A 16,083-nucleotide genomic window follows, 5' to 3' on the forward strand; every position below is an offset into this window, starting at 1 on the left:
TGATACAGATGATAGCTGTTTAAATCTGTACTAATCACTTTCTTTTTGCAGAAGTCTAATATGTTTGTTACCACCATATGAATACTCATTATTAGTACAAAATGCCAAATTTGAATAAGGACTGATGCATGAACAAAATCTACTACTACCTGACTCATTTAAGAAATGTAGTTATTGGTTTCACACAAGTTGTATTTATGAATGACATCTACTTGTAGGTACTTTTGCCAAGACTGATATCAGACACCTGTGATAGAGCCATCAGAGAAAAGTAATTTATAAATTAATTTAAAAACAAACCTATCTATGCATATATATGAAAAAGCAATCTATATACATGCATATACTATTGTTTAGTACATATTTAAACATACACATATATACAGACTCAAACCCCTCCTACCTTCACAGAACATAAAACAATGAAAATAAAGGGATGTAGAGATTTGCAAAATCTACCTTCAGGAGTTTTTGCAGCCAGCTATTCTATTTTAGCAAAGAGAAGATAGCAGTAGACTAAGCCATAGATCCCTCAGCAGCAGTGATTCGAGCTGAGGCAGACAATATGTATACTTACTTTCTAGAACTCTGCAGTCAGGTGAGGCTACTGCCTCAAACCCAGAGCCAAACATGGCCATCAGTATTGAGTGTCTGCAAATGCAAGCCTTCAGCAAACTAGGTCTGTCTGATGGGTGAAGGTGAGGAAAGGAAACAGGGATTGGAATGTCAGAAATTTCAGTAGAGCGATCTACAAGCAAAGTTGAATTTATTATAAATGCCCTTATCTTGGACTAGGGCATTTGTATTTCTTAAAACAGTAAAATGTTAAGAGAAATCTTTGCATCTCCAATGTAAAAAAAAGGTGAGAAATAAATGAATCCATAATATACATGGATAACAGTGGATGGGTAAATAGTAATTTATGCTAAAACCAGGTACAAAATACATACACACATTTATACCCATACATAAGTGCACACATCCATGTGCATATAATCTCTGTATGTTTCTCTGCATATAGATTGATGCATATACATCTATATATATATATACATGTAGAGATTCTTATACACACAATACACAGAGAAAGTGGAGATCTGGATTTGGAAAGTTCCTATAGTGATACTGCAGTATCATTATCAGTGTTTCTTCATGTTCATTGTAGCATGGGGTGCACTTCTGTATCTTTTTGATCCATTTGGATAAATGTATACCCTGTTAAAATACAGGATGTATTGTGATAGTATGACACATGCATATTAAATGTGGTGATCAGGTTGCATAATTGTCATTCTGTAACCTTACTCATATAACATTGATTTCTGCTAGAAACCGGCTGACTCTCAACTCAAACCTAGCATACATTGTTCAAAAGCCCTGCCTTAAGCCTGCAGTTTCTAGGACTTGTGTTAAAATATGACGATGAACTTTGGGAATTGGTTCTTGGATTAAAAAATCCAAAACTTAAATATTATAGAAGGGATATATACTGATAGTACAGTCTCCCCAATCACAAAATGCCTGTTTTTAATTAGTTTTAAATTATGTTTGTATTTAATTTGTTGTAAACATCTGAACAGAAAGGTTGAGTTGGTAAACATTTTACCATACCAAATATGTCTATTATAAATAATTCACTGCATGGAAAAGGGATATACAAGCTTCCAAACAACTGATTTATATGGGAATAAGGTTCTCACAGTTTATAAGCTGCAGAACAATTTCTATAAGAATGTGGAATGAAGAAGTCATTTATGTTAATTACACACACATATATATATACATCAACAGAAGTGTACATTTATAGGTACATATGTACATATACATACTTACATGGAAACTTAAGCACACACAAACACACAGGACTTGGGCCATAGCTTAGATGCTAGAGCACTTAATTGGAAGTAGGCAGGGTGACACCAGGAGAAAAAGGAACAGGATTGGGATTTGAAAACCTCATGGGAGGTTTTAGAATTGCAGTATTTTTGAAACTGTGTCTTAAGTTTTGTCACTGATAGATCTATGGATAATTTCTATCTTTATATCAGAAGCAGTATGCTTCTTGTAGTTGGTATGTTTGTTACTCATAATAAAAGGCAATCCCTTAGAAAACAATTAGATTTTTTATTTGTAAATCTCTAATGGACTGGATCAAAGAGGAAAGTCCTGTTTAGAACTGAAAGGAAGAATGGCAGATAGGGATCAGTACAGTGTGCTTGTATAATATCATTATGTGGAGCTCTGCATTATATGAGGCTGGTGACCCAAACACTTACTAATACAGAACTCTGTCACATGAAGACTGGCTATCAACTCAAACTTTGAACACATTATTCAGAGCTTCTACTTCAGGCCTTCAGTTTCTTGATCTTGTGTTAAGGAAATGAAAGCTCTTACAATGTCAAACATCAGAAGTGGATGCATAGACTTTTGAATTATGAATCCAAATGGGTCAGATGGGTTTTCTTTTTTTTTCTATTATTTTATAATTGTGAGAATACCATACAGAGGAGTTACAGCTACATGGGCAAGATAACGAGTACATTTCTTATCAAGCATTGTTGCCTCCTTGTTTCCCCTTCTCAACCCTTCCCATCCACTTCCCCTCTCCCCACACAACCCTCTCCCCACCCCCCACCAAAGTTGTTAAGTTCGTTTTTCGACATAAGGACTTGTACATCTCATTGTTGCAATGGGTCCACCTGTATCCCTAGTTAAACGATTTGTTTGTTAGGATTTTCTTTGGTGGCTTTTGGTTTTGAATTCTAATTTTATTCCCTTGTGGTCTGAGAGAATGCAGGACCAATTTCAATGTTTCTGTATTTGGACAAATTTGCTTTGTGACCTAAAATGTCTATTTTGGAAAATGTTCCTTGTGTTGCTGAGAAGAATATGTATTCTGATGCTGCTGGATAAAATCTTCTGTGGATATCTGTTAAGTCTAGCTGATCTATGCAGTTGTTTAAGTCTGAGGTTTCTCTATTGAGTTTTTACTGGATTGATCTATCCAGATGGGTATTGATGTGTTAAAGTGCCCAACAATTGATGTCTTTGGATCAATATGTGATTTTAGGGAAAGTAGTGTTTGTTAAATACATTTGGGTACTCCATTATTTGGTGAATAGATATTTAGAATAGTAATATCCTCCTGAAGGACAGATCCCTTAATTAGAATGTAATGAACTTCTTTATCTCTTCTTGCCAATTTTAATTTGAAATCTATTTTGTCTGATATTAGAATTGCAACTCTTGGCTGTTTATAGGGGGGGCGTTTGCTTGGTAGATTTTATTCCAGCCTTTCACTTTCAGAATATGTTTGTTTTTGTGGGCAAGGCATGTCTCTTGAAGGCAGCAGATAGAAGGATCTTGCTTTTTAATCCAACTAGATAGTCTATGTTGCTTAACTGGAGAGTTAAGTCCATTAATATTGAGAGTTAGGACTGAGAGGTGTTTGGTAGTTCCTGCCATGTTATCCACCTTCTTGGGGTCTGTGCCAATTAGGTTCTTCTTAGATTCTCTGTTTGGGGCTATTTCTTGGACTTTATCGTCCTCTTGTTAGTTTTCTATGTGTAGGACATCTTTAAGTATCTTTTGTAGGGCTGGTTTGGTGGAGATATATTGTTTAACTTTTTCTTTGTTGTGGAAGGTTTTTATTTGACCTGGATATACAGTATTCTTGGTTGACAGTTGTTTGTCTTTAGGGCATGGCATCCATCATTCCAGGCTCTTCTTGCTTTAATTGTCTCTGCTGAGAAATCTGAGGTGACTCTAATTGGTTTCCCTTTATAAGTGATTGATCTTTTCTCCTTGACAGCTTTAAGGATCCTTTCTTTGGTCTGAATTGATCCTGTGTGATTACAATGTGACTGTGGGATGTCCTGTTCTGGTCTGGTCTATTTGGGGTTCTAAAAGCTTCTTGTATCTGAATAGCCCATCTTTTTTCATGTTTGGGAAGTTCTCTGCTAGGATCCTGTTAAACAAATTTCCTAGACCATTAACTTCTGCCTCTAGGTGCTGCTGTACACCCATTATCCTCAAACTAGGCTGTGTGATGGTGTCTTCTAAATGTTGAATAGATCCATCATATTTGTTGGATTTGTCTTGAATAGTTGTCTGTTATATATAATATCTAGGCTGTCTTCAATCCCAGAGATTTGATCTTCTTCATGGTTTAACCTACTGTCAAGACTTTCTACTTTTTTTTTTTTTGGTCATGGGGCTTGAACTCGGCTTGGGCCCTGTCCCTCAGCTCTTCAGCTCAAGGTGAGCACTCTTCCGCTTGAGCCACAACACCACTTCCAGTTTTCTAGTGGTTTATTGGAGATAAGAGTCTCACGGACTTTCCTGCCTGGGCTAGATTTGAACCATGATCTTCAGATCTCAGCCTCCTGAGTAGCTCTAGGCGTGAGCCACTGACGCCTGGCTCTACTTTGTTTTTTATTTCTTTTAATTGGTCAGATTTGATAGCTTCAAATTCTTTGTTGAAGCTTTGTTTTAGATCTTGTGTGGACTTCCTTATTTCCTTAATTTGGTTTTCGGTGTTTTTTCTCAAATCCCTTAGTTGATTGGTTATGGACTCTTTCCTTCTGCTGGGCTTCATTCAGCATCCTTTTGTGGCCTCCCTAGCTTGCCCCAGCTCTCTGTTTGTGGATTCCATGAATGCCTCAATTATTCTTTGTCTATTCTCATCCCACTCATGCAATTCCTCTATTAATCTTAAATTAGCCTCATCATGCTCACGATATTCCTGTATCAATCTTTGGTTTGCCTCATCACGCTCATGCATTTCCTTATCATGCTCACAGTGAGACCTTCGCAGGCTTTCAGCATGTTTCAGCATGTTTATCAGAATTGTTTGTAGAGCATTATGGGAACTCTCCTCTGGGTTATTCATTGATTGCTCTGTTGTCTGCTTGTCATGAGTGCGAATTGAAATACCTGGACTTGCCATTTTTCTTGTGTTTCTGCTTGTTCTGCTCATTTGGGTATGATAGCCAAACTGATTCTGATCTAGAACACTATTTTAAGGCAAGCATCAACCTGTAGTTACACAGATTGTTTGATCTAGTCAAAATGGGTACAGATACAATCTAGTTCAACAAGAAACAGATATGGATCAATGGATTTAAAAAAAAAGCATAAGCAGACCAGAAATTAATAGGTTTAGGGAGAATTGTGAGGAGAAATTAAGATTGGAGGAATGTATGGAGGCAAAGTGAGAGTGCGATTCAGAGAAAGGGCAGGGATAGCAGGAAAGGAGAAGAGAGATAAAGAAAAAGAAATGATAAAAATAAAAAAATTAAAATGAACTACTTAAAAAATTATGTAAGTATAAAGAAATAATTCTATAATTAATGGACTTGAGGCTGGGAGTTTGTAAATTGAGTAATCAATATATGAATTAAGTATGCACACAGTGAAGGATAAGGTCTAATAAAGACAAGTACCTATCTGGGGATGAACAGAACAGCAAATAAGTAATGCAAATCAACAACAAAAACAAAAACCTCAAAGGACCAAAAGGGAAAAGAGTATAAAGAGAATATTTTTAAAAAGAAACAACAGCAAAAACAAAAAACAAACCTAAATTAAAAATGAGAAAAATAGACAACAGTTTAGAACAAAATTCTTCCAAAAAAAAATGGGGGAAAGACAGGGGCGGTTCTTGTGTCTCCCCTGTGTCCATAGCCAGTCTCTTGGTGCTGGGGTCTCTGGTTTGCTTGTGTTTTGTTTTCCTGTGGCTTGCTTGGTTTCTTAACTCAGACTGTTTGAGCAGGCTGAAGGAAGCTCTGCCTCACCAGGGAGTTTATGTCCCCCCTCCCAGGCTAGTTCAGTGGGGCAGTGATCTACTTTAAGTATCACTAAAAAGCGAGGAGGTTGTTTCCTCTAGCTTCTAGTTGCTGTGAGGGGTGCTAGGTTGTAGGTTGGGCTGTGGCCTATCAGCTTTACTCTGATGGGCTAGCTCCAGATAGACTCAGCTGAGCCTGGGGCCAATCTCAGGATTTAGTGTACCAAGTTTTCAATTGCTCAAGGGTTGTAGTTGCTTCCTGTGCAGGAGCTGGGTAGGTAGCCTCTGGCTCTGTTTACACACTAAGGAGAGTCTGTCCCACACAGGCCAAATCAAGCTAGCTGCTCTGCCTGGGTCTGTGTCAGTATCAAAGATGGAGTTTTTCTCCTGTGGTAGGGGAGGGGCAACTTTCCTGCTGCTGCTCCGAGAGAAGTAATGAGGATGTCTTAATGTTGTAGTCCACATCCACAGTCAGCCAAATGAAAATTTCCACTCCTTGTCGGTTCTTGCTGGTGGTGAGTAGCATCCACTCTGGCGCCTTTGTTCTGAGCTCTCTGTGTTGAATATAGCAGCCAGTGGCAGCCGCCACCTCTGCTGTGGCATGGGACTGGGGTTGCTCCAATCTGTCTCCCTAAGTAAGCTGCCTGAGTTTTTCCTAGCTTGCCAAACTCTGTACTATAACATACTTGGTGTGTCTCTCTAGCTTTCGATTTTCCACTGGAATACTAATACGGGTTTCTATGGGAGAGCTTACTTAGCCCCCAGACTCTCCTCTGCCATCTTCATCTCCCAACCCTTAAATGTCTATTAGACAGATTTAGCTTACAGAATACTGTGATGTGTTGGTTATTGACTAAGGGAATGATCCTTCCTTGATACCTGTGGGTAGTGAAAGTGCCAACTTTTATTGTGCTGATATTTCCATTTACACTGAGTGATGTTGTCTTTATGGAGTAGTATTGTCCTGCAGTGAAGGGCCTATATATTTACAAATATTATTTCAAATTGACAGGTCTTTGATAATATTCTATCTTTCTTTGTATCATTTTCTAGTTTTGTGTTACAGAATCTTTTTTTTTTCTTGTATAGCACGATGATTTGATTCAGGTTGTAGAGAAAATATTCTTCCATCGCTTCAATTTCAGTCTTTCTCAGTTTTCTCAGGTGAAATGTCTAGTAAGAAGTGTATCATTGTGTCATACTTTTTAATTCAAACCCATTAAAGAGTTTGTATCATCATAAGGTTCAGCATGTGATTGTTCAATAAAGACACATTCCTCACATTTTTCTCTTTTTTCGTGTTTTTTTCATGTGTCCTTTGTTCCTTTCTTGTTCATCTTTATTGTTTTGTGGTTGTATCGATTAGGATTGAATCTCTTCCCTTTTTCCTATTTGGTCTGTGGACTTACCCCATGTGACCAGGCAGTAAAAACAGTAGAGGAATGAATGTAAAAGTTGTAGAATGTACCGATGTAGAATTGGTAACATGGAGTTCTCATATGTACAACCTGTTGATGTAGTCCAATGGGAAATCAGTGCCCAGTGTAATGTCTGTGGTAGTACCAGAGAACTATTCCAAGTGTGAAATGTTGACTAACTTCACAGACATTAGAATATGTGTTATTGTCATTTAAAGATGCAATTGTAATAAATGATTAACTAAGTACAGATGCAAATGTGAACATGAGTAGCTAAAGCCCAATGTGTTCATGTCTAATGTCTAGTTCATTGACCTTAGATGTGTGCTAAAGCTGTGTGTAATGTCTGATTATATGTTTTCTCTTAGTGTGAACACTTCTGAAGTTCCTCATGTTGGAACCACAAGTCAATCGTGAGTATGAAAACCAATATGACAAGTAAACATACATATATGTTCTTATATGTATATATGTTTACAGACACATGCTTAATATATGTATGTTTCTAGAGTCAGATAGAATGTGAGTTGAAATACAGATATACACTCAACACAGACATACTTATCTAAAAAAAATTAGGAGTTGTGCAAGTCTGAGATTTCAGATAGTAGAAAATTACCCTGGGCAAAACATTCCTAGAGCATCACCAAAAATGAGGTCATGTTGTTGTGGTAGCATACCCTACTATTAAACAAGGATGCTATAATCAAAGCAGAGTAACCCTGTCACAAAACAGAAAGAAGGCAAAGAAGGAAGGAAGAGAGGAGGGGAGGAGGAGGAAAAGAGAAGGAAAGAAAAAAGAAAAGAAGTAGAAAAAGAATAATGGTGTGAATGAAAGAAAGGAAGGATAAAAAAGAAGGAAGGACTAAAACAAGGGGAAGGAAGACGAAATAAATATATAAACAAAAGAACTCAGACTAGGAGCAAAAGGAGAGAAAGGTTGAGATTTATGAAATAATCCCTTGACATTACACATATCTTGGATGTGTACCTAACTAAATGTTTTCACAGATAGATATATTGTCATTAGATCAATGAGGATAAGAAAGAAACAGGTCAGGGGAAGTACGTTTCTTCTACATTGGTCATTATAGTAACGTATTCCTTTAGAAAAGATCAGGTTTTGGAGCTCCAGTGGTACAATCAGTTAGCACACGGTACTTAGAGGAAAAGATCACATTTTCTACATTTGAGTCTACAGTGGATCGGGCCAAAGGAGAGGATCCTGTTTACAGAAATGAGAAAGTAAGAGAAATAGAGGATGGTGAACAGCAGAACCCTGTGCATAAAAAGATCAAGCTCATGCATGTGTCCCTTATAATGCAGAATCCTATTACTGTGTGAAGCTAGTGTTCAATGTCCTTATGCCTAACTTTGCCACTCATCTCAAGTCTGTAACACCGAAAAGAGACCCTACCTTAGGCCTGATGGTATGTTAGAGCAAGATAGATATTTATGATGCCGGACATACGAAGCAGGCTCAAGGTCTGGAGAATAAGGAACTTAAATAAGGTAGAAGGGATTTGTAATCAAAACACATACTGATTGCACTTATGGGGAAGACACAAAAAGCTTAACACTTTAGTTTAATAGCAAACATGGAACATAAATGTTCAGTAGTTTTGATATTTTCCTAGACCAAATATGTCCATTCCCAATCCATACCACTCATTTGTATGGAAAGGTAGGTTCAGGTGAGGATCTCAATAACAATTTGCTTAATCTTTGGAGCCCACATCTGTACTTCTCCAATTCCTCATCAGCGACATAGGTAATCAGATATGTTGTGAAGTCACTTCCAGGAATAAAACGAAGACCTTTTTTTTGTGTGTGTGCTATAGCACAAAAGGACTCAGGCCATATAGCTCAGGTGCTCAAGCCCTTGCCTAGCCATCAGAGAGAATGCCCTGTCATCCAGCTTCAGTACTACCTAATGAAAGAAGATTGAATTTGTAAAGTTATCCTTTGAAGGACCTTGAGATTACAGTATGTCTATTTAGATGTTTCCACCGTGAGTTCTGCAGGTGATTTCTATATCTCAAGTGGAGTCAGAAAGGGAAAGATCATTAGCAGTAAGCTATTGTAGTCAGTCTTTTTTTTTACTCTTAATATCAGACAATCTCTTAGGAAATACCAAATTTTCTATTTAAGAGTCTCTAATGGATTGAGCCAAAGGAGAGGGGATCCTGTTGGGATCACAGAGGAGGAAGTGTTAGATACGGAGTAGTACAACCTGAGCATTGCATAGCAGAAATGATGCATGTGTCCTTGGTTATCCCAGGCTCTGTCACTATGTGAAGCTGATCCCCAAATCTGTATTAATATAGAGCTCTGCCACATGAGTGAATGGTTCTTATTTGAAACCCTGCAGTGTTTTTTTTGAGGTTCGCTACCTCTGGCTTATAGTTCCTCTATTTTATGTTAAAGTGAGTCAGACTCTTAGGATGCTAAATGTAAAAAGTGTGTGCAGGGATTAATACAGCAGGGAGCTACCAAGAATAGAAGGGATTTTTTTTAACCCAGATCAAAGATTTGAACTGGGAGAAGCTAAACACTCTGCTGTTATGTATTTGTGGATTCAAGAACCAAAAGCTTAAATTAAAACTGTTTCTTTGGATCAACCTCTACTGAAAAATAACAAAGTTTAAAAAAAAACTGATTTACACTGGAATGAAATTCCATGAGCCATATATAAGCTTCAAAGTAATTAGAACAAGAGTGTATAGACTAGCAGTCAAATACTCTTGTACCTGGATTGTTAACAGTATTTGAGGTGGGAACTTCAAAGAGAAGGTGAGTGATAAATGAACCCATAAAATAGATACACAGTGAGATAGATGGATTGGTAGATATCCTGAATCTACATTTATAATAGGTATATATGTATATAAAATACCTTTATTATAATACCAATATATGAAATCTTGAACATATAGAAACACATAGAAAAGTGCAGATAAATGTGGAAAGCTTATGGTGCAGACAATTGCAATACAGAATGTCATTGTGTTTCTGCATGCTCTCATTGAAGAATGTGGTGTAAACTTTGTACCAATTTGTATAAGTGTGTAACATGTTACACACTGTTGACCTGGTCAAGCTTTTAAAAATACCCTTTTAACTGATAAGTAGCAGGTGAACATGCATATAGTGTATAGGGTAAGAGTTAGACACAAGTACACTGTGACGATCGGATTACATCATTGGCATTTCTACCATCTTAGTTATATGTCATTGGTTTCTGCCAGAGCTTCAATATCATTTTCACTTGACATTTTGAAAGTTTTAATTCATGATTTCTAGCTTTGATATCATTCTTTGCTGTTGAAGGAGTTATTCCTTCTGCTCAAAAATGTATGGATGACATCCTTCATTCGCACTCATCCTGGTCATGCAGAGACTGCTATTTTATCTTGTATTTCTTTGTGATCAGCTTATAGCTTCCATATGTAGAAGGGACAGTGTTTGTGATAGTATGTGTTTTATTTTCATCAGTTTGAGAAAGTTTGTATTTCCTTCATGATTTCTTCCATCAGTCCTTTGGTAGTTCAAGTGACTATCATGTACCTTGTGTGCATTTATATAATTCCTTAAGTTGTTATTTTCTACTTTTAGTTCATTAGCAAATAAGATGTAGAGAATAATTTCAGTTTTTAAAAGTATGTTGGAAAATGGTTTGTTGGATAAAGTACCATCTGTCCTGGAGATTGCTCCAGATAAACAAGGTGCATTTGTTAGAGCTGTACAAAGTAGTTAGCATTCAGCCAACGCATTCATGAATACAATGCATCTTGATCAATGTCATCCATTTATGTGAAATGTTTTGTTAAAAATTGTTATTATAAGGGAGTTCTACAGAGGAGTTAGAGCTTCATAGATCAGGTAATGAGGACATTTCTTTCTGGACAATGTTACCCCTTCTTTTGCTCTCTCCCAGGTTTTCCCTCCTGTCTCCACCCACAGGTGTTATAATTCATTTTCAACATAATGTCTAGTGAATATTACTGTTGCATTTGATCACCTTTTGTCTCCATTTCTGTGTAAATGGAATGTTTTGTAGTCTCTTAGACCAATTTGGCTTACAGTATACTGTAATATGTTGTGATTGATTTATTGTCTGAGTGATCCTTCCTTGTTATCAGTGGATTTTGATGCTGCCAACTTTTTTTTCGATTTATTTGAGTTTATTTTATGCTAAATTTATTTCCGTGCCATAAGTTTTTGTTTCTTCAGTTTCTTCTGGGATACATTTTTCTTCTGTGCAACCTCCTCCTCTGGTTTAGGAACAATCTGCTCCTTCTCAGTAAGGATCATCTCAATGTGGCAGGGGGAGCTCATGGATGGGTTAATCCTACCATGGGCTCTGTAAATTCAGTGGCGCATCTTAGGTGCTTTGTTCACCTGGATGTGTTCAATGACCAGGGAGTCTACATCTAAACCCTTCAGTTCTGCATTACTCTCTGAATTCTTAAGCATTTGCAGCAGAAATTCAGCACTCTTTTTGGGCCACTGACCCTGTTCCAGCCTCACTGTTTGGCCTGAGCACACCTGCCAACTCCACCATTGTAAGGCCGGAATGGCACACGCTTCTTTAACGTGACATCTGTCAGATATTTAGTCTCTTTTCAGATATGCATACCCTTGATGGCCTGTGCTGTTTCTCTAAAGTGCTGTTTCTCTTAAAGTGAACATGAAGATTGGAACCTCTTGGCTTGCATGATTTTGTGGGGTTTTCTGGGTCTAGAGAGTAGCAAGCCATTTTCACACGTCACCTCTGGGCGCTTACAGGAAGAGCTGCTGCCAACTTTTATGCTGTTTGAGGCTATGTTTCCTTTTATAATGAATGTTGTTAGTTTTATAGTAGTATTTTCCTGCAGTGAGTGCAGGACAGTTACTATTTCCAATTGACGATATTTTGGATAATATGCTGTCTTTCTTTGTATCATTATCTAGTTTTTTTGGCTAAACAATCTATTTCTTTCTCATATAGCATGATTACTCGTGATTGTGTTTGGTTTACATTTGCAGAGAAAGTAGTCTTCCATTACTTCAGTTTCAGATCTTTAAGCCTTCACTGGTGAAATGTGTCTAGTAGGAAGTATATTATTGGTTTTTAAACTTAACTTATTTTTCAATCTGCATCTGAATAGGAGTTGGGGGTCTGATTGTTCAGTGAAGACATATTCCTCACATTGTTGTATCTTTTTTCATGTGTCCTTTGTTCATCTTTATGGTTTTATGGTTGTCTGTATTGATGAGTGAGTCTCTTCTCTTTTGCTTAGCTGGTCTATGGACTTACCCTATGTGATTGGCAGTGAAAACATTTGATGAATGAAAGTAAATGATGGAATGACTTTAGAATTGATAATGTCTGTGAAATTCTCATGTGTACAACATGTAGTGGCATTTGAAGTCAATGTCCAATGGTAATATCTATGTTAACACTAGAGAACTATTCTAAGTGTGAAATGTTTACTGATTTCACAGGCTGTAGAAAATGTGTTTTCTTATAAAGATATACAGTTTTATTAAAATATGAAAAGAATAGATGCAAATATGAACATGAGTAGCTTAAGCCCAACCAGTTCATGTCTAGAAGCATTATCTATAGCTATAAATGTGGTAAAATGTGTGTTATATCTGCTATATATTTTTTCTTAGTGTGAAACCTTCTGAAGTTTCTCATATTGGAAGTGAAAAGTGAGTAACAAAACCAATATGCCAACTGAATACACACGCACACACATCCATGATTCTAGAGAGTCAGATAGAATGAATTGAAACATAGACACACACACATAATATACATATATAGGTATCTAAAACAAAAGCCATAGTTGTGCATGTCTGAGATCTCAGGAATTAGAAAACATGGAAAGATTGGGATCTGCTGCCAGACCAGACCCCAAAAGGAAACCCTATGAAAAACATTCCTTGAGCAATGCCTAAGAATGATGAAATGATGCTGTTGTAGCATACCTGGCTAGTAGACAAGGGACCACAGTCACCCTGCCTCCAAAAAGAGAAAGAAGGAAAACAGGAAAGAAGGGACAGTAGGAAAGAAAGAAGGAAAATGGAAGGAAAAGAAAGAAAGAATGAATAATTGGAAGGAAAGAAGGAAGAGAAAAGAAAGGAATTAAAAACTGGGAGCAAAAGGAAAATGGAGGTTGAGATGTGTGAATTGTTCATCAAGAATCTCTGGACATTATACACACTCTGACAAGGAGTATAGATTCTTTCACTGAGAGATTTGTGGATGACTTTATTATCATTAGATCAATGAGGATAAGAAAGCAATATGTCATGAGACGTATACTTCTTTTTGGTTTTGTTTTGCTCGTCCTAGGGCTTGAACTCAAGGTCTGAGCACTGTCCCTGAGCTTCTTTTGCTCAAGGATAGCACTCTACCACTTGAGCCACAGCACATTCCAGCCTATTCTGTTTATGTGGTACTAATGAATCGAACCTAGGGCTTCATGCATGCTAGGCAAGCACTCTACCACTAAGCCACATTCCCAGCCCATATACTTCTTCTGTGTTGGTCATTTTAGTAACATATTCCTTTAGAAAGTATCAGGTTTCCTACTTTTGAGTCTTCAGTGGATTGGGCCAAAGGAGAGAATCCTGTTTACAGAAATGAAAAAGTAAGAGAAATAGATAATGGTGAGCAACAGAACCCTGTGCATAAAAGATCTAGCTCATGCACGTGTCCCTTTTAATGTAGAATCCTGTCACTGTGTGAAGCTAGTGTCCAAAATATTATTATCTCTAGCTCTGACATTTTACAAGGCTTGTTCTCATCCCAAGTCTGTAACATACCTAAAAGAGACCATACTTTAGGCCTGACCCTGTGTTAGAGCAAGATAGACATTTATGATGCTGGACCTAAGAAGCAGGCATAATGACTGGAGAATCAGGAACTTATATAGGTAGGAGGGATTGAATTTAGAACACACAGGGGAAAAATCAAAAGCTAACACTCTACTTTTTTTAGTAGCAAACATGGACAAAATGTTCAGTAGGTTAATATTTTCCCATTCCAAATATGTCCATTCCCACTCAGTAACACTTCTATGGGAAGGTGGTTCACAAGTTTCAGAATAACTGATTTACTGGAGAATATAAATGCACTGCTGAGTGGGAGCACATGAAAGGCTCCTTGCTTCACCAGTCCCTCTGATGATTTCCCACCACATGAGTGGAGGACACTGTAATCATCTTAGAGATCAATGAGTAAGTCTGTAGTTACTTGTACTCTGCTATCAACAATGATGTTGAAAACTTGATGGATTTGATTTTCTGTGATGAAGAACATGATTGTTTGACCAACATTCATTTCCCTGAGTTGAAGCCCAAATACTTTGTGGCTCACTGAGTAATGTGGTTCTCTTCTCCTTTGGAGAGAATCTTGTACTTGGAAGAGGAATCTCTTCCAACTCAGTGAACTGGAAACCCACTCACTCTCAGAATTTGTTCATGTTTATTATCAGTATTTTATGAGCAAGCACATTTATTTAATGATCTGATATTTTAGGCTCCAAATAAAGGATGAGAAGAGAATGGAAAATATAGGTTTAAAAAATTGAAGTCCACTGGTGTATGACCTGTGGAGTAATTTAAATCAGAATATGAATTCTAGAAAGTCAGGTGATAACTGACCGTATTCTTTTTAATTCCTATAGTATATCTACTTATGAGTTACGTTCATTTCCTGAAGGCAGAAGGTAAGATACAAATAAACCCATAAAGTGTATGGATAGACAAGTGTACATGTAGAGGTTTATGTGTGTATATATGGACATGTGTATTCATAAATATATGACTGGAACTGAATACTTGGACATAAACAGAAATCACAAGCAAGGACTGGTGGTATGTGTAATGCAGTGTGTGTCAGAACATGAAAGACCCTGTGTTCAAACAGCAGTACCACTAGTAAAATTAAGGACATGTCAACCAGAAGCCAGTGGCTCATACCTGTAATCCTGGCTCTCAGGAGGTGAGATCTAAGGATGATGGTTCAAAGCTAGCTTGGGCAGGAAAGTCTGTGAAACCCTTATCACCAAGTAACCACCAGAAAACCAGTAGTGGCACTGTGGCTCCAAGTGATAGAGCACTAGCGTTGAGCACAAAAGCTCAGGGACAGTGCCCGGGCCCAGAGTTCAAAAATATTAAGGACATGTCTTTCAGGAAGGGTTTGCTTGTCGCACATGCCTTTAATGCCAGCTGGGTGGGAATTGGAAATTGGGAGTAATCTCATTTACAAGCCATATTGTAAACAGTTACTGAGACCCTCATCTGAAACAATGGATCTGTCCTTTGAGCTTAGTGTTGTATTGCCCTCCACCCCTTCTAGCAGCATAGGAATCAGAATATGGTCTGAGGTCACTTCCAGGCCTTAAAGGAGACTCTATCTGAAAACACAGGCAAAGTACAAAAGGACCATAAATCGGGGGTTGAGCCCATGTCTTGTAAGCAGGCTGGACACACTGTCATCCAACTATAGTACCAAGTAATGAAAAAATGGTGAAACAAGATTGCAATTTGTAAAGTTGTCTCCTAGAGAAACTTGGGATTTCAGTGTGTCTTTGAAAGGTTTCACTGAGAGATTGTGGATGATCTCTATATTTTGATCAAATGGAGTCAGAAAGGGAAAGGTCATTAAAGTAATCTGGTTTTTTTGTTTGTTTGTTTTTTGGGTCCAGTTGTGGGCCTGAACTCTAGGCCTGGGCGCTGTCCCTCAGCTCTTCAGCTCAAGGCTAGCACTTCACCACTTGAGCCACAGCACCACTTCTGGCTTTTTTCCTTTTTGCTTATGTGGTGCTGGAGAATCGAACCCAGGGCCTCATGCATGCAAGGCAAGCACTCTACCACTGA

General features: G+C 37.7%; 1 protein-coding gene and 1 pseudogene across 4 annotated transcripts in view; one reads left to right on the forward strand and one right to left on the reverse strand.

Annotated features, from left to right (window-relative positions):
- The window catches only part of LOC122112511, a 54,643-nt gene that overhangs the window by 19,896 nt on the left and 18,664 nt on the right, over positions 1 to 16,083 (forward strand). For all 4 annotated transcript variants that reach the window (XM_042685311.1, XM_042685310.1, XM_042685308.1 and 1 more), the window contains 3 exons: positions 7,575 to 7,619; positions 12,868 to 12,906; positions 14,889 to 14,930. In XM_042685311.1, coding sequence (XP_042541245.1) covers positions 7,575 to 7,619; positions 12,868 to 12,906; positions 14,889 to 14,930 — 126 coding nt within the window. The remainder of the gene's footprint in view (positions 1 to 7,574; positions 7,620 to 12,867; positions 12,907 to 14,888; positions 14,931 to 16,083) is intronic.
- LOC122112515 lies at positions 11,407 to 11,965 on the reverse strand (annotated as a pseudogene).

The sequence above is a fragment of the Dipodomys spectabilis genome, unplaced genomic scaffold, assembly GCF_019054845.1.
Source record: "Dipodomys spectabilis isolate Male_0828 unplaced genomic scaffold, ASM1905484v1 ptg000095l, whole genome shotgun sequence".
Lineage (NCBI taxonomy): Eukaryota > Metazoa > Chordata > Mammalia > Rodentia > Heteromyidae > Dipodomys > Dipodomys spectabilis.